Genomic DNA, 27354 nt, shown 5'->3' with positions numbered 1-27354 from the left:
TCTTCCTTTCTCTGATAATTTTCTACAACACTTGTACAAATCTATTAAGCATCAAAATGTGATTTTCTCTTTTTCGTTTGGCTTGTACAAATCTATTTAGAATTGAGCTTATACACCCTGTTCTAATGGAAACTAGATGATCGTCTTTGCAAGTAGTATGCAAATGTATGGCGACGCGTCTGTTCAATGCTACCATGTGATGTCATATCATCATCCACTTCTAGAAAGGAGAGGTCTAGACGAGGATTTGAACCCAGGTTCGGAAACGCTTCCTCCTCTTCCTCTTCGTCATCTGCTTGACCAGGAGAATCAGCTTTAGACGCCAGCCATTCTTTCACATTCATTTCTCCTTCCAGTAGTCCCAGTACCTGCTAGTCAGAAGAGAGGTTGCTGTTCAAATCGAAGACGGGCAGATTCTTAGATTGTCTCAGCATTGATGATATTGACAGATTTTGCTACCTGGCTCATTGTGGGACGATGATTGGCTCTTCTTTTAAGGCACAGAGACGCGGCAGCTATCATCCTCTGCATTTGGTCTTTGTCCAAATCTTCGCCCAGGTTTGGATCTAGCAGATTCTGTGCGTCTCCTTTCTCTAGTATCGGCATGGCCTTCTCGAGGCAAAAACGAAAAAATGAGAAACAAAACGGGTTTTGTGAAGGAAGGCTAGTCATGCTTTCTGAGGTATGTTCCTGGTTCTTACCCACATCACTAAGCTTTCTTTGCCTTTGGGAGACTCGGTGCTGATGGGTTTTCTTCCTGAAAGAAGTTCGAGGAGGACGACTCCGAAGGAGTAGACATCGATCTTGTCACTGACCTTTCCATACATGAAGTACTCTGGGGCAAGGTACCTATTCAAGTAGTTCAGCTTAAGTAATGGTTTTTCATAAAACGACAACAATGAAGGAGAAAAACAGAAATTCTCAGTAGCTTAAATGGAAAAGCAATCTACCCAAAAGTGCCCAGAACATCACTGTGTGTTGTTGCAGCTGAAGTTGACGCTGCCCATAAAGCAAGCCCAAAATCAGATAACTGTCACAGAGAGAAACAAAAGAGTTTATGTAGAGCCGAAAAGATATCCAGTACTTCAAATTTGATGATGTCCTGAAACAGAGTTGTACCAGCGGCTCAAAATTATCGGAGAAGAGAATATTTGAGGATTTAACATCTCTGTGGATAACCGGCCGAGAACATCCGCCATGAAGGTAGCTGAGTGCCTTGGAAATTCCTACAGCCACTTTGAATCTCACATCCCAGGGTAGTACTGATTTTTCTCCGTTACCTGTTCCAGATAAGAAAATAAGTCCCAACTAACGGAATCACCGTCTTTGAGAAGACCAATTTGAGATGTTCAATGGTCATGCAGCTGAAGCTTACTGTGAAGGTTTTCTTCCAGAGTTCTTCCGGATATGAAACTGTAAACAGAAATGGGGTCACTGTCTTTGACACATACACCAATAAGGGATACAATGTTTTCATGCTGCAAACTTGTGATAATATCAACTACCAGAAGGAAATCCTTCCAGGCTTGTTTAGATGATTTTGATATCTTCACTGCTATGGGTTGCCCATTCTGGAGGATCCCTTTGTAAACCTTGCTGCATCCCCCCCTCCCAATCAAGTTTTCTGTTCAAGTGGATTTGGATTTGAACCAATAAGACATCTAATTTAAAAGCATCAACAACATGGAAGATAATTTAATTGACTGAAAATTAGTTTCATGTACCCGAAGAAAATTGTGATGTGGAACACTGGAGCTCTTTGTATGTGAACCATCTGCAATCGGATCTATTGCTTTCAAGAATGGTTTCCAGGTCCTTGATTTGCTCAACCAAGGAAAAACTTCTGTTAACACCTTCATCTGACTTGAAAAACCGGCTATTGTTGGTATTTCTTGGTTTATCCTGATGGGAAGGGGATTGAAGGGTCGTGGGCACGGACCTATTTGGGAGATTCATCACCCATTGGACTACTGATAAATTTCTACCTTCTGGGTCTCCGAAAGCCTCCACTGTAGAGGTAGCTTTCCGGAGAAGAGGCCAACCGAGTTTTGTTTCCGGTATCTTTCTGAGAAGGGAACTGAAGTATGAAGGAACTTTTGTACTTTGTTCACGAGAATGGTGAAATTGGTCTTCATCAGCTAGTTCTGATGGTTCAAATTCATTGAAATTCACTGCTGCGCGTGAAGAATATAACATCTGTGTGTCATCTTCACTTGATTTTTTCACATGAACTTTCTCTTCCCGGCATGAATTCCCAAATTCGCTTTCTGTCTCCGGTACTCGTAGATCAGGCTTTTCTTTCTGATTGTTGTTGATTCTTCTCAGAAGCAATAAACAATAAAACCCGGAATTCGAGTAGCCTTTCAGACCTGCGGATCAGATCCCAAAATCATTTTCAAAAAAAATCTAGAGCGCAACAGAGAATAAATCAAATATAGGGCCCGTGTGTACCATTGCTTCTGAAGCGCAGCTTCCCCTTTTGAATTCCGAGTATAGTAGTCGTTTGGGGTAAATTCCTCGCACAGTGTTTAACGAGAGAATTGGTAACCCTGAAAGACGTTGCTGCTCAGAGGAATCAGACAGGATCGTCGCATCGTCGGTAAGATTATACAGAGTTTCTGAAACTTACCCAAGAGAATTACTGCTGTTGAATCCAACAACAATAGTAGTGGCTGCACACGCTTTTGCTTTGAGAATTATAGCTCTCCGAATGGAGTTCTCTCGAGAGACCTCACCAACCAGGTCTATCTGTCCAGACCCAGAAATTCAATGAGGAAATTTCAACTTTGATTTCTCATAGAAAATTGGAAAGCTTGTGTTGATCCAAAGATGAGGTTGAGCAGAAATATCCCTGTTTAACAGTTCGTACCTTTTTTAACGTGCAGAATCCATCGTACACAATCAAATACCCATCGAGAGCTTTTTTCGTTGAGAGGTAAGAAGGGTCCTCTCTCGAACAACCGTCTGCTTGGAAAAAATAACCAGAGATCAGAAGAAACTAGAGTAGTAGAAGAATGACAATGAAACGAAAGCGAAAGATCCTATTTTACCTGGAGGTCGAACGACATGAACAACCAGAACACGATCTCCAGGCTCTGCAACTTTCATGAATGCCCAGTTAAGCAACTCATGCCCACTATTATCCAAACGAATCGCAACCAACACGGATTTCCCTTCAACTTTCTTCTCCGAAACTCCCTTCTCAGCCGTCATCTCCTTATGTTTTCCAAAGGTAATCTTCTCAGATCAGATGCTACCTAGAACCTGGTTCCCGTAAAGTTCCCGTAAAGTTCCAAATTCTATCAAACCTGAGGCGATTTGAAGAACACCATGATGGAGTCCCAGCCAGTTCTATTATCCTCAGCTGAGACGATGCTCAATCATGATAACACGGCATACTGTAAACACCCAAAAAGGTAACTCCTGTTAAGAAAATAGCAGAGAACCGTCATACATCCCAAATCACAGCATCTCGCTCGTTTAAAAAATCCACCTCGTGACCTCTACAAGTCTGCTGACACCACAATACAAATCATCCCGCCCACGCCCTACCTCCATCAACCTGAATACCAAAATGAAAAGACAATCCCAAGCTGCATCCCGCCCAACTGACTCAACGAACAAACCGGAAAACCTCCACTCCCTCACAATAACAAAAACAAAACACACAAGCAACGAAAATACAAACCCTCCCCCCGGAACAAAAAGCCGCCTAAATAGTCGACCTTCCCCACCTTCCGTTAAAACTCTCCCCATCTTTTAAAATCACATTGCCGCCACAGACGTATCACGCCCACCTACTGCAACTATCCAACATAGAAAAACGTTTAAAAATTCAAAAAGGCGATCAACGCAAAATCAAGTGACGATTTGTTTCAGTCAAGCAGAAGAGCCGTGTCCGAGAAGAGTGACGGGGAAAGAGATAATAGGAGGAAACTGGAAATGGGAGAGAAGGAAAAAATTCCCGCGATAGGGGCAGAAGCCGCCAGGTACGAAAACAGCCGCCGGAACTGTTGGAGATAGAACTTTAGACCTACCTTTTCTTATCAAATTAAGCTTGGACTTTGGTTGAATTGACTTGACTTTTGACCATGTTGGGGTTAATCAGTTTCGTAATAGACTTTAAGAACTAGATTAATTTTTGTTTGAAAAGCTTTTGAACAAATTTAAACAAGTATTAGTACATGTAGAACTAACTCATAGTTTGCTAAACGGATTCTATAGTAAAATTGTTTCAAATTCATTTTGCAATGAACCCAGAGAACATCCCATGGATCTTTCAATCTTTGAATTAGGTTTTATCAGTTACATAGAGGTAGCATCGAGCTGAACCGAGGCCGAACCTGCTTATATTCAATCTGAGTTTAATTTAAATATTTTGAGTCGAGCTTTGAGCCGAGCCTCGTCTCGAACCTAAAATTGTTATTATGCTCGAGTTTCAACATATATTTAAAACTTTTTAAAAAATATATATCGAATAAAATATATATAAAATTATGCATATATTTTACATAAAATTATGCATACGTGTATAAGATTGGGCATAACCTCTACATAAAATTGAGCATAATCTATATATATAATACTTGTATAAAATTCTGCATAACCTCTATTTAAAATTAGGCATAATCAATATACATAATACCTGCATAAACATTCCATAAAATTGTCTATACATTCCATAAATACTCCATAAAATAGTTTAAACATTTCGTACACTGCATAACATTATAAACAAACTCCATACAATAATCAAACACAACAATATTAAATGAAATATCACTATCAATTTACAATTACCCAAATAAAAATTATAAATCCTTTAAATAAAATCATATTACTATTAGAGACTTACTAGAAAATTACAAGAAATATTTTAAATTTTTCTTAGGAAAGTTAAATGGACCTCTTATTGCCTTTTCTAAGGAAATAAATAAAAATTATTAATTAATCTAATATATTATTATACTTATCGATAAATTTTTAATCACATAAAATGTCAAACACAAAATTACAATTGCCTCATGCTCAAAGTATTATATCATCAATTATCAAATACTTATTCAAAAATTTTCTATATGGTTTTCTAACCCATCTTGGCAAAAAAATCTTACTTAGAAAATTATATGATTTTTTAAAAAAAATTTATAATTAGAAAAATATTTTAAAAAAACATGAGGCACTAATAGGCCCTATATTTCTACTAAAAATATTTTTTCAACATTTATTGAAAAAACCACTAATAATTTCTAGAAACGTATTTCTACTAAAATATTTTTTCAATTTCTTTAAAAACCACAAAGAAGGGACAAAGAGTTTTTTTTTTTCCTTGTTTATGATCACACACATAGGGGTGGCTTTGAATAAATTATATATAAAATTATACATACATTTTTTAAAAATATAATGATAGGGGAGGTTCAAAATTGAATTTTAAAAATAAATTAAAATACACTAATATTAATTTTTTTTACTCCGATTATTGTCTAAACTTGTTTTGTAATTTTTGAATCTGGCCATAATAAATTATGGCCTCCTTAGTGCCCCTAGTTACAAAGTATACTACAAGAGCCTCACTGAATTCACTTCTAAAAGAAAACGATTACCCTTTATTTACAGGCATTGCGAATCAAAAGCTGCTTCTCTTTCTACTCAAGATTCTTTCTTCTTCATCGATCAAGCTCAACGAATCAGACTACATCTTGTATACTCAAATATTGGCAGTGGGCAAACAAACATTATTGATGAATAGAGAAAATTGAACCCAAAAAAGAAAATTATGGGCGCTGGTGCGCTCCAGTGCGAGATGAATGAGAATTTACAAGATATAAAGAAGCAGAAGAACCCCCTCTTCCCCCAACAAAACTACGAAAGAAACAGAAACTGACCTCGATGCCCCCTCCCTCCGTTTTTAGGCACTCCACACAGTTCCTGTTTCATGAAGCAGAATGGACTGAAACTTACATGGCTGTCGTTCTGCTAGAGTAGGCCAATGTACACTCAAACTGGTTAGTCTCGATGACTCCTATGATAAGTCAAACGATCCCTGACCTTCACTGATAGCATATAGTAGTTTCTTGTACATAATTTCCTGAACAATGATGGGATCCAAATCATGTATTAGCTAAAACCAACAGCGTAATTCAAACCATTTTTAGTCCATATTTTCCATAAAATAGATTTTTTAAAACCATACCTTGGTTGAATATGGAGGCAATTTGAGGTAATTAGCACACGTCATGACACTGGGAAGATCAGCATCTGCAGATTCCGAAGCTCCGCTACCATTTGCTGCGATATTGTTCGTACTAGACGAATGCTGCATTTTGACAACAAATTAGCTAACCAAACCAGTAGACTTGTTTCCCGTCATGACTTGAGTTGCTTTTAGTTTCCCCCTTTACCTATTGGTCCTAGTGAAGTGCTATGATTTTCTTTATTGTCTTAACCAGCACTTTCTTCGGGAAACGAGGAATGCAGGAATTTAACTCATTTGAGTTATAGATTAGTAGCTTGTACAAAAATACCTTTCTCACAACTGTAAGCTTTGGCTTTAGCACAGCCAAACCGCCAATGGGAAGCCTTGGGGCTCCGGTAACAAATTGGCATAAAGCCCGCTGCTGCTCTGGTGTGAATTCTCCCATGATCTCAAGCAACTTTAGCACATGAAGAAAAAGGTAAATTAGCTTTCAGACATGATGAGATAGATGAAAGCATATATAAGACTTTGAAAGATCCTTACATTGACAATTGCAGGACTCTTAGCAGTATATCCATGATCAAATTTAATATGATCAACAAGTGACTCAGCCTGCCAGAAGTCAACATAGTGGAGTTCTTAGCAGGCAATATATATGATACCACAGTCAACTTTCAACTTAAAACCAGGAAAATACCTCCCACAGCTCTCTACGGCCACAAAGTAAGTAATCCAGTTCGTGTGGAGAGAATATTTGCAGAGATGTGATGTCAAATACCTAAAATAATAAGTTTTGTCAAGAAAGCCTAGAGCAAAACCAAAGTAATGACCTCGCAAATATCTAACTTAATAGGTTTATCCTTTGAAGATAATAATGAACCCCAAAATAAACAATGCAACTGTTTCAAGCCTTACAAAAGAGAATTGTCATATCAAACTTGGTTACCTGATTAAAACCAGCTCTAAATGCTTCAATTTGCTGCATAATCCCTGTTCTGACAGTTACATCAACTACCAAAGAAATGTACTCGCCCAAATTTTGGATATCCACCTGTACCAAAAAAGTAAAAACCATAGTAATCTGTACAAATAGGATGCTAACAGCAAATGCCAAAAAAGAAGCAGCAGGTAGTGAACAATAAATCATGTGAAGTAAAAACAATTAAGTTAAACAAGTAAATACCAGTGTATTTTCAGCTCCTGGTTTTAAAACATAATCTGGATACCCAGGGAGAGTAAAATCCAGACAGAGGTCTTCAATAGGAGCTCCACGAAAACGTAAATCAGCAATTGCCCTTTCATCATTACCACCCACTGACTCCAAGTACTGTTTCCGGCCAACAAGAATTTGCAATTCTTGCAAAATCTTGCCAAACTCCGCATCAAAGGAGAGAATATCATGTAAATCAATCTCCTAGAGAAAGACAGATTATTAACTAACAAAGCAAAAATTTTAACACAATAATAATATTAAATAAAGAGCCTCAACAAGCTTACTTGACCGAGCACAAGTTTATAAAACGCAGTAGAAAGAGGAAGATCCAGAAGGCGTCCATCTTGAAGAGCTTTGGCCATAACTCGTCCAACAAGCCGAAAATACTCTATAACCTTATAAAACTGACTGCCCTCAGAAACATCTGCATTAGGAGGCCAAGGGCGAGGAAACAAACCAAGAGGAGCTTGAACAAGATCACTGCCCTCAGACACAGCAGAATCAGTGGACTGTTGCTTCTTTGCATCGGAGTTATCACCAACACTTCTGTCCTGCTCATTCTGGTCAATTTCCATGTCAGATTTGTCTGGTCTATAACCGGATCTCCACATTCCCAAACTCACTTTCTGCAAGTCATGACTCAAAAGAGTGTAGAACTCCAGTGTAGGACCCAAACCTGTGCCAACCTCACCAAAGTATTCCACTTCAAGTACGGCTTTCTGGCTTGAATACATCTCCATAACTTTCACAGCCGAATCCAAGATTCGGTTTCTGGAAACACGAACTTTTTGTCTGTCAAGTCTTCCAAGTCTAACCTCTCTGTCCCTGGTTGAACTGGGATTATCCGATCCCTGTTGCTGCTGAAGCCTATGCAAAGCACGGGACAACCCAAAAGCAGTTGAATAGAAATACTGTCTCCGAGTCTCAAAAGGGAAGATGAAAGGACATGCTTTGGTTAACTGATAACACCAAGAAGGAAGGCTCCCACTGCACAAAGCAAGAGCATCTTGGATTTGCCGAGCCAACTTGGGAGTTAGTTTGCCATTGATGAATTCTTCCTGAGGAACCTTAACACCTATTGCACCAAGATCATCAAGAGTAGAGATTTTCCCTTCCGCAAAATCATCAGACACTGCCTGAACTCTTAAGCGAGATGCAAGCTGATTCAGACCCTCCAAAACACGCAGCAAGGCCAGGATGTTATAGGTAGGGTTGGATTTTTCTAAATCACAAGGGAGCTCGCCTTGCAAGATGCTATCTAAAAGAGATGACTGCTGCCATGAAGTATCAGAGATGGAATTGGAAGTAGAGCCAGCTTTGGCAGACTTTGGAACAGAAGTGGGAACCCCAGATGGGGCTCGGTCAAGTTGAGTATCTGCCTTCTGATATGTAATAGTGTAAATATCACTCCAGAGCCGACTACCATCACCGGATAGAAAATCAGACCCCGTATACCTCTCGTCTTCATCCTCATCTAGTACAAGTTGGCGTTGAATAGCCTGATATATGGTTAGGTGCCTGTTAAGTTGTCTCCCACCTGATGAAAAAATTAATTTAGGTGGATCATTTGAGGAGCCAACCAAAAGCCCCCGCCTATCCCTGCCACCACGAATGCCCCTGTTATTTGTAGATGCAAGTCCAGCCATGGCAGCAGCAGCAAATGACATAGCACCCTTTGAACCAAACGACATTCCGGTCCTGAACTCAGCGGATTCTGTGCCTCTAACTGAGGCAACTCTGGCACCAGAAGCAGGAGATTGGTTGGTCTGATGATCAGTTGTTGCTGAAGCTGGTGTACCATCATCAATGGCATCGCCTAGCTTCACATCATGCACTTTCTCTGGTGTGCAAACAGGAAGTGAATCATCACCTAGCACCTATAAAAATAGAAAAACCAATAAACATCAGCTAAAGACAGATAGTTCTTGTTCACATGTCAAACATAAGCTTCTATTTCACAAAGTAATTCCCAGTTGTGTAGAGGTATCAAAAGAAAAAAAAAGTAGGAGATCAATTTCTAGGCATTGACAGTAGGAAAAGCCAAAATGTAAATTAACTTCAATTTCCTCAGATACGGTACAAAACTTTAAGAAAGAACTAGTAACAGATGTAAAAAAGAACTAGTAACAGATGTAAAAGAAAAAACAATTAGGTAGCAAGTAGACCTCATCATGATCATCATCTTCATCCTCTGAGATGTCATCCTCCTCGATCACCAATGCATCATCAATCTCAACAGGAGAAATGTCCATTTCTTCATCCTGAATAAAACAAACCCAGCGATTGGTAATATCAGTGAACAAAAGAAATCAATACAGCAAAGGAAAAGAAAGATGTGTGGCAATGGAAGGATCCTATCTGTTGGACACAGAAATAAATGAATATCATTCTGGAAATTGCATAAGCTTATATTGATTACATAAAATTAAGATCAAGCCAAATATACAACAATCTGAAGCCACTAACTGGGTAAAACTTTAAAGAACTTCAAAATTTCCCAAGCCATCCCAGGTTATCTAACTCATAAGAACTGAAATGTTATTTTTGGATCATTAATAATAAAATGGTTACTTTGTATAGAAGCACCACAGCTTCACGGACGAAAGGCAGGACAACAAATAAAAGTGCACATAGGAAAACACATCTTTAATCAAGGGCCTTGAAAATCCGTTTCTTACACACAGGATTGAACAGTGCATGGATTGAGCACTTCCTCTATAACATTGGGCAACACCCACAGAGACCTCTTCCCATATACATACAATCATAGTATTCACCTCAAAGACTACAACCATCGAGCAACTAAAATTTTTTTCAGTTCTTTGCTTAAGCATAGTCATAACCCCATAAGCCCCAAGAAAAACAAGGCAAGCCAGTCCAAATCATCTCTCAAAATTCCACCAAGATCCTCAGATACCAGTTAAAATTTCTGGAGCCATGAAATTCTCTAAGGTCAGATCATGATGTGGCATAATTTTTATTTTGAAAATTAAATTAACATAAATTTCAATGCAGACAAGTAAACAAGATGCAATCAAAATGACTGCCTGACAACAGCATAACCAAATAAAATTATAAGTCTTAAACAACAAAAGCCACTCACAGTGGAAGTGAATGTGTAATCTTAAACAAAAGAAGAATTAGCGCTCACAAATTTCACCAAATAAATTCCATAAGCTGGGAAGTTAAAGTGATTTTCAACCATGGAAACAAGTGAACCCTCACAGAAGCAAAAGAAAACTAGAAGTCGAAATGAGAGTTACATAAGCTGTACAGTCTATTACTTGACAGCTTCGTAATTAAGCACATATAAAGAATCTCCTGCTTCTTTAAAGATACATGAACCTCATATAACATCTGATTAAATTTGATTTCCACCTTTATGGGAGAAAACACTTCCTCCTGCTCTTGCCACTGGCACACTGGGCTATAAACTAGCCTTAATTTGGTTAGGCAGGGAAATACTAGCTTCAAATTCTAAATAAAATCATGTCACATGTAAAAGTATCCATGTCTTCCAATTTTAGATAATAAGAAGGCAGGTCCGATGGTTGTCAAATAGAAATCAATCCTTGGTTAAGAACAGTTATGCAAGTGACATACCTCAGAGCTCGAGTCACCGTGAACAGGCTTCATTGGCACATCTTTCTCGGATACAGCTCTTCTACGTGTTGTATTTCTTGTCTGAGGCCCTCTCCCCTCATCAGAGACAGATTTAAAAACAGCTTTTCCTTTACCTTTAGATGAAGAAGTGAGTGCCTCATTAGAATCTTTCTTAGCACCACCACCACTGCTGCCGCTTCCTATAGCTACTGATGACCGAGACCTAGTTGAATGACGACGACTACAAGGTGCCGGAGTAGATGTAGATGGTGAGGATGCTCCAGCTCCACCAATTGTGGTCCCGGCCTCAGAATTTCCCTGAGAAGATAAAGGTTTCTGCCCAGACTCTCCTCTTTGAATTCTTGGCCACAGAAACTCTTCAACAGCTGCTAGACTTGCTAAAGGATCAATAAGCACAACATTCGAAGAATAATCACGAACATTTTTTTCGCCTTGAGCTCTACAAAGACGCAACTTGAATGGTTGTGCCAGTGCACTAAGACCTGAAGAAAGGCGTGCGGTTCCACTAGATGATCTAGCAGAATGACTAAGTACAACAGGGAATCTCTCCAAAGATGATAAAGCATTTTGAAGCTTCTGAACTAAGATACTCATGGGAGCTCCATCATTGCCTTCATAAACTCCAGCAGGTAAGGCAACTGACACAAACACCTTGAACCTTTTAAGTGCCTGCTGGCGAAGTTTAGGTAGGTTTGCCTCTGAAACTTTGTCCTTGGAAAAGGTTCCACAAGAAAAATAATTTAGCAAAGCTAAAACTACTCCACTACCAATGAACTCAAATGTAGACACTCCATCGCCTTTGCTTAATTCTGACAGCATCTCAGAAATGACTCCAACCAAGTGGTCCTCATTGCCTGCTAATACATCAGCTATACGGGGACCAGAAGCTTTAGACTTACCTTTCCCTTTGCCCTTTGAATCATCTGCACTTGGACTTAGTTTTGCACACAGATTCTTCAAATGTAAAAGATCATCTGTCACGCCAACTTCAGGAGCTCCCAGATCAGTAGGAAAATACTTGTCTTTGAAAGCTTTGGCATGAGCACTAACTGCTACACGAAGACTAGAATTAACAGATGGAACTTCTAGAGAACCTAGGGAAGAACTGATGGTTCCAGGAATAGAACTTTCTGGTTCTTCTTGGGGCCCACCCTCCATATTTGAGCCCCCATGTCTACGTCGATAACGTCGAGAACGTGAAGAGTTCCCTTGTAAAGAATCATTATCTGCAGATGATACTTGAGGAGAAGAATCTGACAAAATAAGCATGTCTACTGCATGAACAACTCCTTCTCTCACAAACATTTTGGAGGATGTACTCGGAAGCTTTTCCATCAGTATCTCTGCTATCTGGAGGGCAGGAACGAGGACTTGAGGATCCTTCCATGCTAAAACTCCCGCCAGAAAGCTACACATCAGAACCAAAATCAAAAGCTTAAGCATTTGAGATTGAACTTTTAGAACTAAATTATAGAAATGTAACACATGCATACCTTGATATATTTGTTGCACTAAGCAGAGATTGAATCATATCAGCTGTACTAAAATACATTAACTTGCCAATTACAGAGAGACATTTATGGCGAACTGGACCATTCACACTGGAGCCGTATATCTGTATCAGTCAGATAAAAAGCATCACTGCATGAAAAAAGAACATTGCAAGCATAGACAAGCCCACTGGTTTTGAGGTAGTAGCTCTCAGACAACCAAAAGAGAAACCCAAACCTGTTTTAGAACTGGTAGGAGATCCAGTCCAAACTGCTGCAGAAGTTCAGGTTGATCAAGCAGCAATTTCTCACGTGCCGAAATTTCAGGTATAGCTCCACTTGTGTCCTCTTGCTTAGATGAGCTGCTAGAAGACTTCTTCATGGTCAATGATCCTCCGATTAGAAGATAAGAAGATGTTGGGAGAGAGATAGTTCCCTGAGGCAGTGGAGGGAGAAGCTCATCGGCAAGGTTCACTATCTCAAAAATCTGGTCACAGATAATAAGAGTTAGGCAGCTTGCAAAACATCTAAAAATCAAAATGTAATAGGCAAAAATGGACATTTTTTTCTGGATAAATAAGAATGAAGCAGGAAAAGAAGAAGCTAAAGCAGAGCTAAGCTGTTTTTTGAAATAACAGACAACAGAGCTAAGCAGTTAAAAGAAAACAAAAGAAAAGCATTAGGTCGACTCATTAAAAACACATATTCCTAATGATGTTGTTGAAAACCAAGAACAGAGGCATTTTGGTCATTTTACCTTGTCATTATTTATATTTTTTTATGTAATCTTATTCTACATGTCAAACTAAGTCTATGGATGTAGAATAGGAGATATAGATAATTAGGGTTTTCACTTAAAGTAGGGGCAATGTTGTACATTGACCTCACCTACTCAACCCTAAATCTAAAAATAGAAGCTGGAGGAAGTCTAGCCACGAACTTTTTCAGTTTTTATTTTCTCAATTTCTCTTCTACAAGCTCTCTCCTTCTCATCCTTTCACTTCAACCTTTCTTCTTCTTACTTTTTACATGGCAACAGAGCATTAGATCGCATCTATGAATAATCTTTGTGAGTTTTTTCTCCTCTTTGAAGCAGAAATCTACATAAAGGAAGATCTTTTCCACGTTTTTGGTTATTGGTTAGTAAAAATCCAATCTTTTCTCTTTTTTTCTCTACCATAACCCTAGGGTTACTGGTGCTACTGTTCTAAAAACATATTCTGATGTTCTAAACTGTCATGTTGATCTGGAGTGCACCAAAATTTCATAACTATAACTGCTGACATCATCTATGCACTTGCTGACATCAGCCCTAGTGGATGTTCCAATGCACTTTTTCTTCTGAATTTAATCCCCTTGTTGGAGTTTCTGGACTGTTTGATCTGTGTACATCTTATAACTGCCCTAATTATGGTTTTTTTACGAGGTAGGGTTGTAGTTTTTTTACTTGATAGGGCCCACTTGAACTGGTTGATTTGGAATTTTTTGAAGGGTTTATTTGATCTTCTATATCTGATATCGCTAACTCTTGTGATGTTTACACTCCAGCAAAGGGGTCATATAATCCTGATAGTAAAGATATTATCACTATCACCTATGATAGGTTGAATGGTAATAACTACCTTATTTGGTCCAGATCTATTAGAATGTACTCGAAGGGCAGAAAAATGCTGAAATTTATTAGAGATGACCCTCCTATTCCTCAGGATGATGATTGGGAAGATGAAGACAGTCAAGTGATGACTTGACTTGTCAACAGCATAGAATCTAATATTAGGAGCCAAGTTATGAATTTTGAAACTGCCAAGGCTATGTGGTTGTCCTTGGAAGCTCTTTATGGACAAGAGAGCCATCTTTCCATGGTTCATAATTTTTTGGCTTGGAAAGGGTAACAGAACTGTGACAGACTACTATAGTTCTTTTATGATTATCTGGCAGGAAATTAATGTCTTTCATCCTTTTACTACGGATGAAAAGGAACTTAAAAAACAACAAAGTCAACTCCTTGTGACGAAATTTCTAGATGGATTGGGTGCTGAATTTGACAGCAAAAAGGCACAAATTTTGGCTTCAAATGAAATACCTAACCTCTCTACTACCTTTAATAGGGTACAGAGAGCTGAAAAGATTGTTGTGCCTAGAGCTGGAAAAGATACTAAAGCAGGTGAAGCTACTGCAGGTGAAGCTACTGCCCTTGATATTACATCTAATTCTATTGACACATCCAAGAGACGTACAAGGGCTGGTAGAGGCATGAGGTAGAGATAATTCTGATAGAGGACGAGGCTGAGGAGATGGTAAATTTGAGTGCAAGTGTGTTCATTATGAATGCACCAATCATTACTTTTCTTTTTTAAATGTCAATCATTACTCAAATAGATGTTGGGGAAAATTTGGGAAACATGTGTGGGCAAATGCTAGTACACACGAAGGTACAACACCAGGGTCTGAAACTACAATCCCACATGGAGCTCCAGATGAATTACAGAAATTGATCCAACAACAACACCAGATCTCACAGCTGCAGCAACAAATTTCCTAGCATATAGCACAGCTATCTATTCCCTCTGCATCTTTGGCACATACAACTCCTACTGCAGGTATGTCTGCACTCTCAGTGTCTTATTCCCCATCTTGGGTTCTCGACTCCGGTGTTACAAAACACATGTCAGGTATGTCCTCACTTTTCTGATTTAAAAGAGTATGTTCTCGTTAAACGTGTTAATCTTGTTGATGGGTAAGCTTCACCAATATAGACAGTGGGACATGTTACCCCTGCACCTTTCTTTCACCTCAATCTGCACTGTTAGTTCAAAAATTTCCTTTAAATTTATTGTTTGTAGGCCAGGTGGCTAAGTCTATGAATTGTTCTCTCACGTTTTACACTACTCATTGTGTGTTTAAGGATCCAGTGACGAGCAAGATGAGTTCCGCTCATGAGAGAGGACTATATTATTTGGACAGCCATAATCCAGACAGTACTTTACATGCCCTACACACAACTGATTCCCCTCTTCAGTGCCATCTCAGACTTGGTCATCCATCTACAATAAAACTGATTCAAGTAGTTCTAGATCTTCCTTCTACTATTACTTTCCAATACGAGTCATGTCAACTAGGCAAGCATCACCGGAGCTCATTTCCTGTTTCATCTCATAAAACTAGTAAACCTTTAGAGTTTGTCCACTCAAATGTTTGGGGTCCTTATCCTATGACTAGTCAGTTTGGTCATAGGTATTTTATTTTTTTTATTGATGATTTCAGTAGATGTACTTGAATTTTTCTCATGCAAGAAAAATCTGAAGTTTTTGATGTCTTTCAGCTATTTTTTTATGAAATAAAGAATCAGTTTGCAACTTCTATCCATATATTTCGTACAAACAATGGTCTTGAGTTTATAAATCGTAAATTTGGCTCTTTCTATCAATCACAAGGAATCATTCATCAGACTTCTTATGTGTTTTTTTTTTTTAAGAAGAAGAAGATGTATTAATAAAACGGAAGAGAATTACAAAATTTGTGGGAGCACGTCCCTTACAACCAGTGATTGTAGGGTGGCTCCCTGCCTGGCAAACACATCAGCCGCCGAATTAGCAGATCTCGGAATGTGAGACCAAATACAAGGAACAATTGAGGTAATATCTAAATTTTCTTTTAAAAGTATCCCAATGCCTCCACGGAGGAGAAGATGCGTTCTCACACCAACCTATCACCACTTTGGAGTCCCCTTCAACATGGAGGGGCCCCCTACATTTATCTCTGAAGATACGAAGACCGGAGAGGAGACCATGCAATTCAGCAGACGTTGAGTCTGATATACCAAGGGGTTTGGCATAAGTGAAGAGCTCATTACCGGAATGGTTTGAAATAACTCCTCTGAAACCAGAAATACCAGGGTTGCCAAGAGACGAACCATCAAAATTTAACTTTAGGAAACCAGGATCAGGAGGAGACCATTCGCTCATGACCGGAGGCTTTTTCCCAATGTGTATCAATGCCAAGTTTCACCAATTTTCACGAATGGAGGAACCCATATAAGGAGAGAAAGCCTTCTTGGTTAATAGCCAAGTTGATATTTGCCCAACCACTCTGTCCGCAACTCAGTTTAAAGATTCACTTTTTGCATCAAAACGTCTTCTATTTCGCTCATTCCAAAGACCCCACGGGATAAAACTAGTACATGCAGATAGCATCATCTACCCATGAGAGATTTACTGAACGAAAGCAGATCAGTAGCCATGCAAAACTGAAAACCAAACTTTCCAAGAATGTTGTTCCACACCTTCCAAGAAAAGCTGCAATGGAGAAGAATATGGCTAGTAGTTTCATTTTCAGAGTTGAAGAATGGACATAAAGGATCCACTGAGAGGTGACATCTTCTTCTCAATACGACTGCCGAGAGAATTTTACCTTAACAGGCACTCCACATGAAGACATTTACCTTTGAAGGGGCACATAAATGCTATACAAATTTGATTTCATTCAACCTCCAAGCCGAGTTACCGTTTGTTTAAAAAGCCATATGCTGATGAGAACGTGAAGGAACCCTTTTTGTCTGGCCACCAAATGAGCTTATCAGCCTCCAAAGGATGAATTTTAAACGAAGCAACAAGGTCCATCAATCGACTAGCCTCCAGAGCCTCACTATTGGGGAGAGGCCTCTACGATTCCCACCAGACATCCACCAATGAGGATCCCCATCCACCTTTGTGAGAACCATTTCCTTCCAAAGATTTGAGGAGTGAGTATTAAACTTCCATAGCTATTTCAGCAACAAAGCTTGATTCATATCTCTAGTTTTCTGGATTCCCAGGCCACCCATATTCTTTGGCATGCATACTTCATCCCAGCAAACCAGATGGTACTTGAAAGCATCATTCGATCCCATCCATAGGAATCGTCTTTTCAGCCTATCCATAATCTTACAAATTGCAACAGGGCAAGACATGAAAGATAGGGCATAATTGGGGATACCTGCTATGCAGGACTTGAGAAGGATGAGCCTCCCCGCTTTACTAAGAAAACGTCCCTTCCATGATGCAAGGCGTGATTCCATTTTTTCCACCACCAGATTCCAAAGCCTCTTGCATATACAACCATTGAAAAGTGGTAAACCAAGATATGTTCCAGGTAAGTGACTTATTGTGCATCCGAATATACTTGCCATCTCACTAAGAAGCTCAGGGTTAACATTGAAGCCCATTAAGGAAGTCTTTCCCCAATTTACTTTTTGACCTGAGGCTACCTCAAAAGGCCCCAACACAGCTTTAATCTTTGGTGCACAATCAGTGGTGCCGACTCCCAAAATTATGGTATCATCGGCATACTGGAGAATGGGAATATTATAAGCTGAACTGGAGCTTGTAGGGGGGAGCCACCCAAGATTACCTGCCGAGTAGAACATAGCAAATAGAAATTCACCAATCATATTGAATAAAAGCGGGGAGAGGGGATCTCCCTGCCTAATACCTCTAGTCCCTATGAAATAACCACATACGGAGCCATTGATGAGGAGCGAGTATGAAGCCGAGCCCACACAACTTCTTATCCAGAATCTCCACCTGTTGCCAAAACCCATCTTTTCCATGATCTCATCTAACAAGATCCAATTTACTCAGTCAAAAGCCTTTTCAAGATCTAACTTTAGGGCAATTCTAGGATCCTTATTGCGCTGAAAATGATCAATAAGTTCGTGAGCAGCCATAGTAGAGTCCAGAATCTCCCTTCCCTTCAAAAGAGCCTCTTGCCCTTTGTGAATAACTGATGGAAGGAAAGCTTTGAGACGGTGCGCCAAGATTCTGGCTATTATCTTATAAGCACTAGAGATGAGACTGATAGGCCTGAAATCCTCTGGTTTCTCCACACTTTGCTTCTTCGGGACCTATGCAATAAAAGAAGCACCAATACTATGAAACGTGATCCCATTGCTGAAAAATCCATTAACCATGGTTGTGATATCCCCCTTGAGACGAGGCCAAAAACTTTTTAAGAAATCCCCATTGAAGCCATCAGGGCCTGGTGCCCTATCACCCTCCATGCCTAAAACAGCACGTTCGACCTCTCCCAATGAAAACGGCAACTCCAGAAAAGAGGCAGCTGCTGGAGATAGACGAGAGAACCTGATATTCTGAAGTTTCGGTCGATAATAACATTCCTCCGAATATAAATCTGTGAAAAACTTGGGCAATACATTAGTGATCGAAGTCCTACACGATGTTACCTCATTATTAATGCATAATGAGGTAATATGGTTGGACCTCCGCTTAGCCGAAGTTACTGCATGAAAAAATTTTGTGTTGGCATATCCCTCCTTTAGCCATTTAAATCTGGCACGTTGTTTCCAACAAACCTTCTCTTGATGGAGAAATAAATTAAGAGTTGAATTTAGAGAGATTCGGGTAGAGAACTCCGCAAAAAAATGGAGTTGTTGACCGTAAAAATCGTCATTTACTTGAAGTAGCTCGTACTAAGCTGATTCACATGAATGTACTTAAGATTTATTGGGGTGATGTTGTTCTTACTACATGTTTTTTGATAAATAGAATGTTGTCTTTTGTTCTTGATGGCAAGATCCTTATTCAAATTGTTTTACCTATTACATCTTTGTTTCCAGTGACCCCTCAGGTCTTTGGGTTGTTTGTTTTGCACATATTTTTTATCACTCAAAGGATAAGTTGTCCCCACGGTCTTTCACCTGAACCCTCTATACCTACACCAGATATTCCTCTTCCAGTTGATGAATGTGCTCCAGGTTCATGAGATGCTCCTACTAAAAAACCACTACAGGTATATCAATGCCAACAACAACCTTCTCATTCTGATCCCGACCCCCTCCTCACATCTGACCATAACTCTTCATCGTCTCCTGGTCTTAAGGTAAGTGATATGCACCTTCCTATTACCCTTCGAAAAGGTGTTCGTAAAGGTACCCACCATCCTTTATCTCATTTTGTCTCCTTTGATTCCTTGTCTGATAACTATCGTAAGTTTGTTTTGTCCATCTCCACTTGCAGTATTCCGTCTTCAGTGCAGGAGATCGTGTTGCAACCTCATTGGAAGAATGCCATGGATGTAGACATGGAAGCATTAACATATAGGACTTGGGAGTTGTGTGACTTACCTCCAAGTGTTGTTGTAACCGGATGTCGATGGGTCTATACTATTAAATATAACTTAGATAGATCAATTAAACGGTACAAGGCTCGTCTTGTTGCAAAATGATATACACAAACATTTGGGGTGGATGTTTTTTAGACTTTTTCCCTAGTTGCTCGCATGTCCTCAGTTAGTATACTTATTTCTGTTGTAGTCCATCATACATGGTCTCTATCCTAGTTGGATATTAAAAATGTCTTCTTATATGGTGACCTTGAGGAAGAAGTCTATATGGAGCAACCTCTAGGGTATGTTGCTCAGGGGGAGACACATAAGGTATGTCGACTAAAGAAGGTTCTTTATGGCTTAAAACAGAGTTCATGAGCTTGGTTTGAAAATTTTAGCCTAGTGGTTATATATATGGGATTTCGTAAAAGCCATTGTGATCACTCATTATTAACGATCATCTGGAATTATTATCTTACCGATATATGTAGATGATATCATTTTATCTGGGAGTGACAAATCAAGTATTGAAACAGTTAAATCCCAGTTGGTGAATTACTTTCAGACTAATGATCTGGGTCAGTTGAAATATTTTCTAGGTATTGAGGTAGCGAGAAGCAAAGAAGGAACAACACTGACTCAGAGGAAATATGTTACATATATGCTTCAAGAATATGGTTTTTTGGAGGCTAAACCTGCGGATACACCTATGGACGTAGGACTTCATCTTCAAGATGATCAAAGTCCAAAACTAAAAGATAAAACAGTGTATCAAAGGCTAATGGGCAAACTCATCTATGTTACAATTACTAGACCAGATATTTCATTTGTAGTGTGTACTGAGCCAGTTCATGGAGCATCCACGTAAAATTCACCTAGAGGTTGCACAAAGAATCTTGAGGTATCTAAAGGAAGCACCAGGAAAAGGTCTCCTTTTCAAACCTAATAATCACTTGACGATTGAAGCTTTCTCTAATGCTAATTATATAGGCTCCAAGCTTGACAGGAAATTAACCACTGGATACTGTGTATTTTTGGGAGGAAATTTAGTCAGGTGCAAAAGTAAAAAACTGAATGATGTTGCTCAGTTTAGTGCAAAAGCGGAGTATAGAGCAATGGCCGACACGGGTAGTGAACTAATGTGGATCCAAGAGTTTGCCTCAATCAGCAGGATCCTATGACTATGTATTGTGATAACAAGATCACAATCTCATTGCAAATAATCCAGTATTTCATGAAAGAACATAACATATAGAGGTAGACTGTCACTTCATCTGAGATGCAATATTAAGGAAATAAGTAACTACTTTGGGGGGGTTAGTCCACAATGAAGTGGAATGAATTCCCCCCGCATTACTTAGTTCATTAAAAAATAGCGTTAGTATAGAAAGACTTGAATTGAAGTGAGATTACACCATTTCATTCGCTCAGGCAAAAAAGGGGGAAAGTTGTTTCCTACCTATTTTGCGAATCATCAGCTTTCCACGCGCGTTGCTTCCCCCCCCCTCCCCCCGCTATTCTGCTCTACCTCTCGTCGGCCTCTCCAGACGATCTCTGCTCCCTCCGCGATTGTTCAGCAAAGTATTTTTTCCTCCCTCTGCCCCCACCTCCATCGCAGAGCACGGGAGGCCGAGCCTCTGTCGCAGAGCCCCTCGGCCTCCCTCTCTTCCCCCCCCCCCCCCCCTGTCGATCGTCCTCCCTCTGCCCCCACCTCCGTCGCAAAGCACGAGAGGCCGAGCCTCTGTCGCAGAGCCCCTCGGCCTCCCTCTCTTTCCGCTCCCCCCCCCCCTTCCGTCCTTCCTTCCTCCCTCTCTCGACCTCCGTCGCAGAGCACGGGAGGCCAGAGCCCCTCGGCCTCCCTATTTTCTCCCTCTCGGCGTACCGTCGGAGCATCACCGTTGCCCGCCGCCATCGCCCGTAGTCGTCACCGTTGCCAAGCCCGCCACAGAGGAAGACGAAGACGATGTTTAATTTTTCTTAAGTTAGGAAAAATTAAACCATCATCATAATTGGTTTAATTATCCAATTAATTAAACCATTAGTTTTATTTTTTGTTAATATATTATTAATTAATAATATTTAAAATGTATATTAAGTTATTGATAAATTAATATATTTATTTATTTGTTATGTATTTTTTATTTTTTATTAAAATAGAGAGTTTAATGTTAAACTATATCTTATGTTATTACAGAATAATTTATTTATTTATTATATTCACTTATGTTATTTTTAACTTTTTTATTTATTTTAAATAATTTATTGTAGTCACACATAATTAGTATATTAATTTATAATAAACTATAATCATTAATTGGTTTAATTATCCAATTGTTATAATTAATTAAACCATTAGGTTTATTTATTATATTCTCTTTTTTTTTTTATTAATTTTGTATAATTTATTCTAGTCACACGTAATTATTGTTTTAATTTATAATAAATTATAATCATTAAGTAATATAATATAGTTTTTCATTAATTAGGATATTAATATATTCTAATACTACACGTTAAATCACTTATAAGTGTAGTAACCACGTTTATTTTTGTTAATTATATGTTTAGGTATATGTTCTATTTAAGTATATTATAAAATGTTACTTATTCTCTTTTTTATATCATATTTTTCATTTGGGGGCACTAACACTGGAATCTGTTTTCCAGGCACTTGAACTCGTCTATACTAACACCCAAAAATGAGTTGAAGTTGAATCAATTCATTTTACTTCAATTCAATTCTTCACTTCAATTCAAGTCCATTGTGGACTAACCCCCCCTTTGTATGTTCGGTCTAGTGATCAACTCGACATATCCTAACTAAAGCACTGGGAAAGCGTGAATTCCTGAATTTCTAGTATTGTTCGACACATACTCTCTAGCTTGAAGGGGGTGTTGAAAAACAAGAATAGGAACATTTTGGTCATTCTACCTTGCCGTTATTTATATTTCTTGATGTAATCTTATTCTACATGTCAAACTATGTCTACAAACCAAATTTCATGTAAAGGGGACATGTAGAATAGGAGATATAGAGAATTAGGGTTTTCACTTAAAGTAGGGGCAATATTGTAAATTGACCTCACCTACTCAACCATAAATCTGTAAATAGAAGCTGGAGAAAGTCCAATCACGAATTTTTCAGTTTTTCTTTTCTCAGTTTCTCTTCTCCAAGTTCTCCTCCTTCTCATTCACTCTCTTCAACCTTTCTATTTCTTACTTTTTACAGATGTCTTAAACACCTATCATGGCTTCAATCTGAAGTTCTCTAAATCAAATAACAGACCATGACAACAAAGGAAATGATAAACCATACAACAGAACTTCGGCAATAGCTAATATGTTTAAGAACTGCAAGTAGACAGACTTCAGGCAACAGTAAAGACAGCATTCAGATGTTGATATAGCCTAGGAATATCTCATTAAGATGTTTACTGAATGACCCACTGCAAGTAACTCCCATCATCCTATTTCACATATTGGTTGATCTCTAATATTTTCAGATGACACTCCTTTTGAAGCTTGTAAAGACCTTCCTCAAAACCATTCCAGAGCATAGACATCAATTCCCCAAGAGCAATAAATATATTAGTCATACAAATTTCATTGTTTTAACTAAAAAAACAAAAAGTCAGCAGCTGATATTTTTTACCTCTCCTCCTCTCTCTCTGGCCCAATTGGCTTGAAAGACTCTCTCCTAGCTGAGACTAAGGCCCTTCTTCAAGGGCTTCGCATCACTGCCAATCATTTCAGCTCCTCTCCCATGGTCAAAGGTGGTTTCCTCATGGTGATTGAGTGGTGTAAGAAGGGGTTAATCCCTCCTGGCATCGCCAAAGTTTGGCTCAAGGAATTTTTTTTATCTGGCTAAACTCTTAAACATGTCCAGGTCACACACTCCGCAACCCACAGATGGCAATGCGGACAGGCTTGCCAAGGAGGATGCGCCTCCCTCACTTAGTTGACTACTCAGCACCATTAGGCTTCAGTTTTCCTTCTTATTTGTATTCCTTCACTTCTTTTTTTCTGGTAGTATAAGATTTTTTATTCGTAGCTACTTAATTGCTGTTTACTGCTACTTGGGCCTCTCTCTCTCTTTGGGAGGCTCGTTGCAATCTTTTCCCCCTCTTTAAAATCTCTCAAACTTGACAAGAAAAAGTCATCGGCCCAAAATCTGGACATCAATTTGCTAATTCTTCGCCCATAAATTTATTATCATACATACAAGTTGAAAGAATCTAGTCAGACAAAAAAAATGATAAACATATCAATCCATCGATGAGAAGTTGTATCCTGCTTGCTTGGATGGTTTTTCTGCCATAAATTTTTCACAACCACAGACTTAATTACCAAAAGAGGCACAAAGTGCTCGTTTCACAGATTATCTTGTTACCTGCCAAAATTACGCTTGCTTGGATGGTTTTTCTTCTGTAACAAATAGTTCATTACAGAGATACACAAAATACCCATATCACAGGTTATGCTATTACATGTAGTGGTATAAGTGCGAATTTTAGTGAGCCTACATAACAAGATATAGACAGCAAAAGAACAAACAAGAATGTGGTACCTGTTCTGGTGGCCTAGTTAATGCTGGTGAAACAGATAAGCTGGCAACTAAACCAGAACCAGATAGAATATCTTTGAGGATGCTACTAATTCCAAGGAGAAGAAGAGTTTTAGCCGCAAGAGGTGACCCACTCGCACATGTTGAAAGAAGACGAATTAAACCCTGTACCACTCAAAAGTATCAAATAAAGTGTACCAGATAATGAACATATAATAAAATGGCAAAGTCATAATAATATCACAACAATCAATTTGGAAATTTTGATTTGAAGCATACTGTGTATGTTGAGGTGCTTAGAGATGCCTGTCCACCTCCTGAACTACTAACAGAAACAAGGCTGGCTGCTTGAGCAACCAAACCATGGTTACAAAGCTCATCCAGTTTCTCAGGAGATGATGCAAATGCCTCAGCAATACGAGTCAAGCAAATAGAAGCGTGCTCTAAAACCTGTAAATTGTGAGGATTTTAAGAGGCAACAGAATTCATATGAGTGTCACACATGCCCCACTTTAGTAATATGAAAAGAAGAAGGCACTCGCAAAATAGACAAGCTGGTAAAACCTCACCTTCGAGTCATGATACTGCAGAAGGTTCGTGAGCAAGGGAACAGCTTCCAACACATAATCGGCTGCATCAGAAGGAAGTTTCATACACATATTTGCAGCAGTGGATAATGCAACTCTCTGAGATAAAGCATTAAATATGTCACAAACAAATTGGACTCTTAGCATGCCAATATAGTGTTTGAATCAAAAAGCAAACAATCAAGTCTAGGAATTAAAACCAAGTACCTGAACTCCTGTCGAAAAGAAATCAAGATAAGATAAAACCGCCATAAGAGCACCAGCACGCAAACAGGCAGTTGGGTGTTCTTGAGAAATCTTCTTCAAAGCTTGAAGAGACTACATGAGCAGAAGAATAGGCAGTTCTTCCATGAGCGATGGCCAAGATGATAAGAATGCTCTAAGAAGTAATAAAGTAAAATGACTGTAAACGAACAAAGGCATGGTTCTTAAGCTGTAAATAAAAAATTAGTATATCTACTGACTCTCAGAGACAAGATTAAGACTGCAAAGAGTTTTAGAAAAAATTCCTCATCTTACATATGATAGTAGTGGCATCTAAGATTGTTGGAATGAGAATATATGACAGATCATCTATCTTTGATTCACTAAAACCAACATAATGAAGCCAACTGAAACGACATGGCAGGACCAACAACCCTATGAGAATCCACCACCATGTCTTGAAACAGAGTACAGACATTGGCAAGCGTGGAAAGTATAGCAAAACAGCATGCTAATCCGACATAAATGAAGGATTTTGTTCCAGTACAACCAAAAAAACAATCTAAACACAATACTCAACATTCATCTAGAGTTAAATCCAAAAAATAAAAAATAAAAAATAGAAAACTTCGTAATGAGATAGGAAAAAATCATGGGAAAAAACAAGACATAATAAGATTGAACTGAAAGAGAGTCGTTTAAATACAACAAGTTCTAACTTGGATATATCTATTGAATTAAAGTAGCAAGCTTCACCTGCTCCGCCAAGTCCATATACTCAATAGTTAGTAATCTTGCACAGAAGCACGAAACTGCCCCATAGTGCACTACAGCCGCACATGATGAAGGCAAAACATCACAAAGGTGAGTGAGAGCCCGTGCTGCAAGTAGCATTATATCGGCATTACTCTCGTGATTAAGTAGCCCAACTAAGACGGGAACAAACGAATCCACGGAGAAGGTACTCAGAGATTCTTCAGTCCCAATTGATAACATCTCACACAGTTGAGTGAGCGCTTCCACCTGGCGGCCCTCCTCCCCATCTGCCCGCAATCCTGAGAGGATCTTTTTAAGCCGACCATTTTGGTGAGACGACGATGTGGCAGCCACAGCAGATGAAGGCAGTAGGTCGTCCAGCCCTGCGCCGAGCTTACGCAGAAGCCCTTGTAATGCACTACTAGCAGACGTCAAGTTCTGGTGGAGGATTCCACCTCCCCCTTCGCTATCATTATCTTCGTCCCCACCAACACTACCATCTATGCTAAGCCCCAAATCCCTATCTCTATCTCTGTCCCTTTCCCTATCCCTAACCCTGATTTCGGGTTCTTTCTCTTTACCTTTGCTATTATTATCGGCCTCCTTCTCGGAACTCTGGTTTCTGCGTCGGCCACGAGAGGATGATTCGTTATTAGTAGGGTCCATAGAAGCCGGGTCTTGGGCACGGGAATTATGACGCGAGCGAGTAAAAACTGAAGAAGCAACAGAGGTGGCGGCAGTGGCAGGACCAGACAAGCGGGCCCTCTTGGTGGAACGAGTGGAGATGGATGGAGATTGCGAAGACGACGACTGGGCTGCTGAGGAGGCCTCCGCCCGCTTCCGGCTGCGTGTTTCCATACAAAACCCTTCTCTCCGGGCGATCACGCCGCGTCCGATCCGCCGAATTCCGGCATCTCAGATGCCCACACACATTAAAACCCTATCTTTTCTCCAAATCCCCAAATTCCTCTCACACAAACCAAATAACAAGAAAACCCCAAAAATACCCAAAACCCACAGTTAACAACAAAACCCAGAAATCCCACAACCCAAGCTTTCTAGGGTTAGCAGCCAGACGCAGAAAAAAAAACCCACCCACTCAGGTTCCGAGGGGCAAACAAACAGTGAAGCGAAGGTTTGCGATTTTGGTTTAGAAACAGATGACGAGCGGAGCGAGAGCTTATATATACCCTGTCGTCTATCGACAAGAAAATCAAACAAATTCTACTCGATTTTTTGGGTGTGCGTACATATGTATTTGCATATATATTATATATATACTCGATTTCTTTCAGGCCCTCATGCCGGTGAGAGCCGATGCTTTTCCACACCCGTCATTTTCGGCGTATGCTTTTACGTGCCTTTTATCTCCAATCCTCAATTTTTCCTCTTCGCTCAGAGTCCAGACGTCTGAGCTTCGTTGCTTGCATCATGCATGTGTAGCGGAGGAGAGAGACTGAAGGTTTTGGTAATTAGAGCTAGTTTGGTTGCCCATTTTGTTTTTTGTTTTTTTTGGTGGTACATCTCTTATATGTGTGTGTGTTTGTGTCACTTGTGTCACATTATCAATATATGACCAATAACCTGTGTAATATAGAGAGAGAAAAAAAAAAAAG

General features: G+C 39.4%; 2 protein-coding genes across 2 annotated transcripts; both read right to left on the bottom strand.

The window, feature by feature from the left end:
- Positions 1 to 17: 17 nt before the first annotated feature.
- On the bottom strand, positions 18 to 3213 carry LOC137939411 (protein kinase STUNTED-like). Its single transcript, XM_068784681.1, has 11 exons — positions 3051 to 3213; positions 2870 to 2964; positions 2630 to 2748; positions 2452 to 2549; positions 1725 to 2369; positions 1376 to 1624; positions 1120 to 1280; positions 951 to 1030; positions 702 to 849; positions 460 to 609; positions 18 to 368 (listed from the first exon to the last, which is right to left on the bottom strand). Exons 1-11 carry the CDS (start codon positions 3211 to 3213, stop codon positions 123 to 125), a joined length of 2154 nt encoding a protein of 717 aa, XP_068640782.1. The 3' UTR covers positions 18 to 122.
- A 2483-nt stretch (positions 3214 to 5696) lies between these two features.
- Positions 5697 to 26926, bottom strand: LOC137938186 (E3 ubiquitin-protein ligase UPL3-like). Its single transcript, XM_068783179.1, has 17 exons — positions 25739 to 26926; positions 24986 to 25096; positions 24761 to 24877; positions 24471 to 24641; positions 24195 to 24356; positions 12765 to 13013; positions 12530 to 12651; positions 11016 to 12444; positions 9578 to 9673; positions 7697 to 9289; positions 7383 to 7613; positions 7146 to 7250; positions 6897 to 6977; positions 6743 to 6811; positions 6528 to 6656; positions 6197 to 6319; positions 5697 to 6091 (listed from the first exon to the last, which is right to left on the bottom strand). Exons 1-17 carry the CDS (start codon positions 26594 to 26596, stop codon positions 6026 to 6028), a joined length of 5712 nt encoding a protein of 1903 aa, XP_068639280.1. The 5' UTR covers positions 26597 to 26926; the 3' UTR covers positions 5697 to 6025.
- Positions 26927 to 27354: the final 428 nt, after the last annotated feature.

Source organism: Aristolochia californica, unplaced genomic scaffold (assembly GCF_029961685.1).
Source record: "Aristolochia californica isolate CCGP_79_NKW_82.1479 unplaced genomic scaffold, dmAriCali1.0.hap1 SCAF_8, whole genome shotgun sequence".
In the NCBI taxonomy this organism is placed as follows: Eukaryota; Viridiplantae; Streptophyta; class Magnoliopsida; order Piperales; family Aristolochiaceae; genus Aristolochia; species Aristolochia californica.
Note: the sequence above shows the minus strand (reverse complement) of the source record. Positions and strands in the feature narration are given on the sequence as shown.

Bases quoted from the DNA above. Each gene is read 5' to 3' on its own strand.
- LOC137939411 (XM_068784681.1), bottom strand. From the start codon at position 3,213: ATGACGGCTGAGAAGGGAGTTTCGGAGAAGAAAGTTGAAGGGAAATCC. The intron at 2,965-3,050 runs GTAAAATAGGAT...TTTTCCAAGCAG, and splicing joins TCATGTCGTTCGACCTCCAG to ACGGTTGTTCGAGAGAGGAC. The intron at 2,749-2,869 runs GTACGAACTGTT...GGGTCTGGACAG, and splicing joins GATTCTGCACGTTAAAAAAG to ATAGACCTGGTTGGTGAGGT.
- LOC137938186 (XM_068783179.1), bottom strand. From the start codon at position 26,596: ATGGAAACACGCAGCCGGAAGCGGGCGGAGGCCTCCTCAGCAGCCCAG. The intron at 12,445-12,529 runs GTATGCATGTGT...TCTGATGTGTAG, and splicing joins AGTGCAACAAATATATCAAG to CTTTCTGGCGGGAGTTTTAG. The intron at 6,978-7,145 runs GTAACCAAGTTT...TTATTATTTTAG, and splicing joins TTAGAGCTGGTTTTAATCAG to GTATTTGACATCACATCTCT.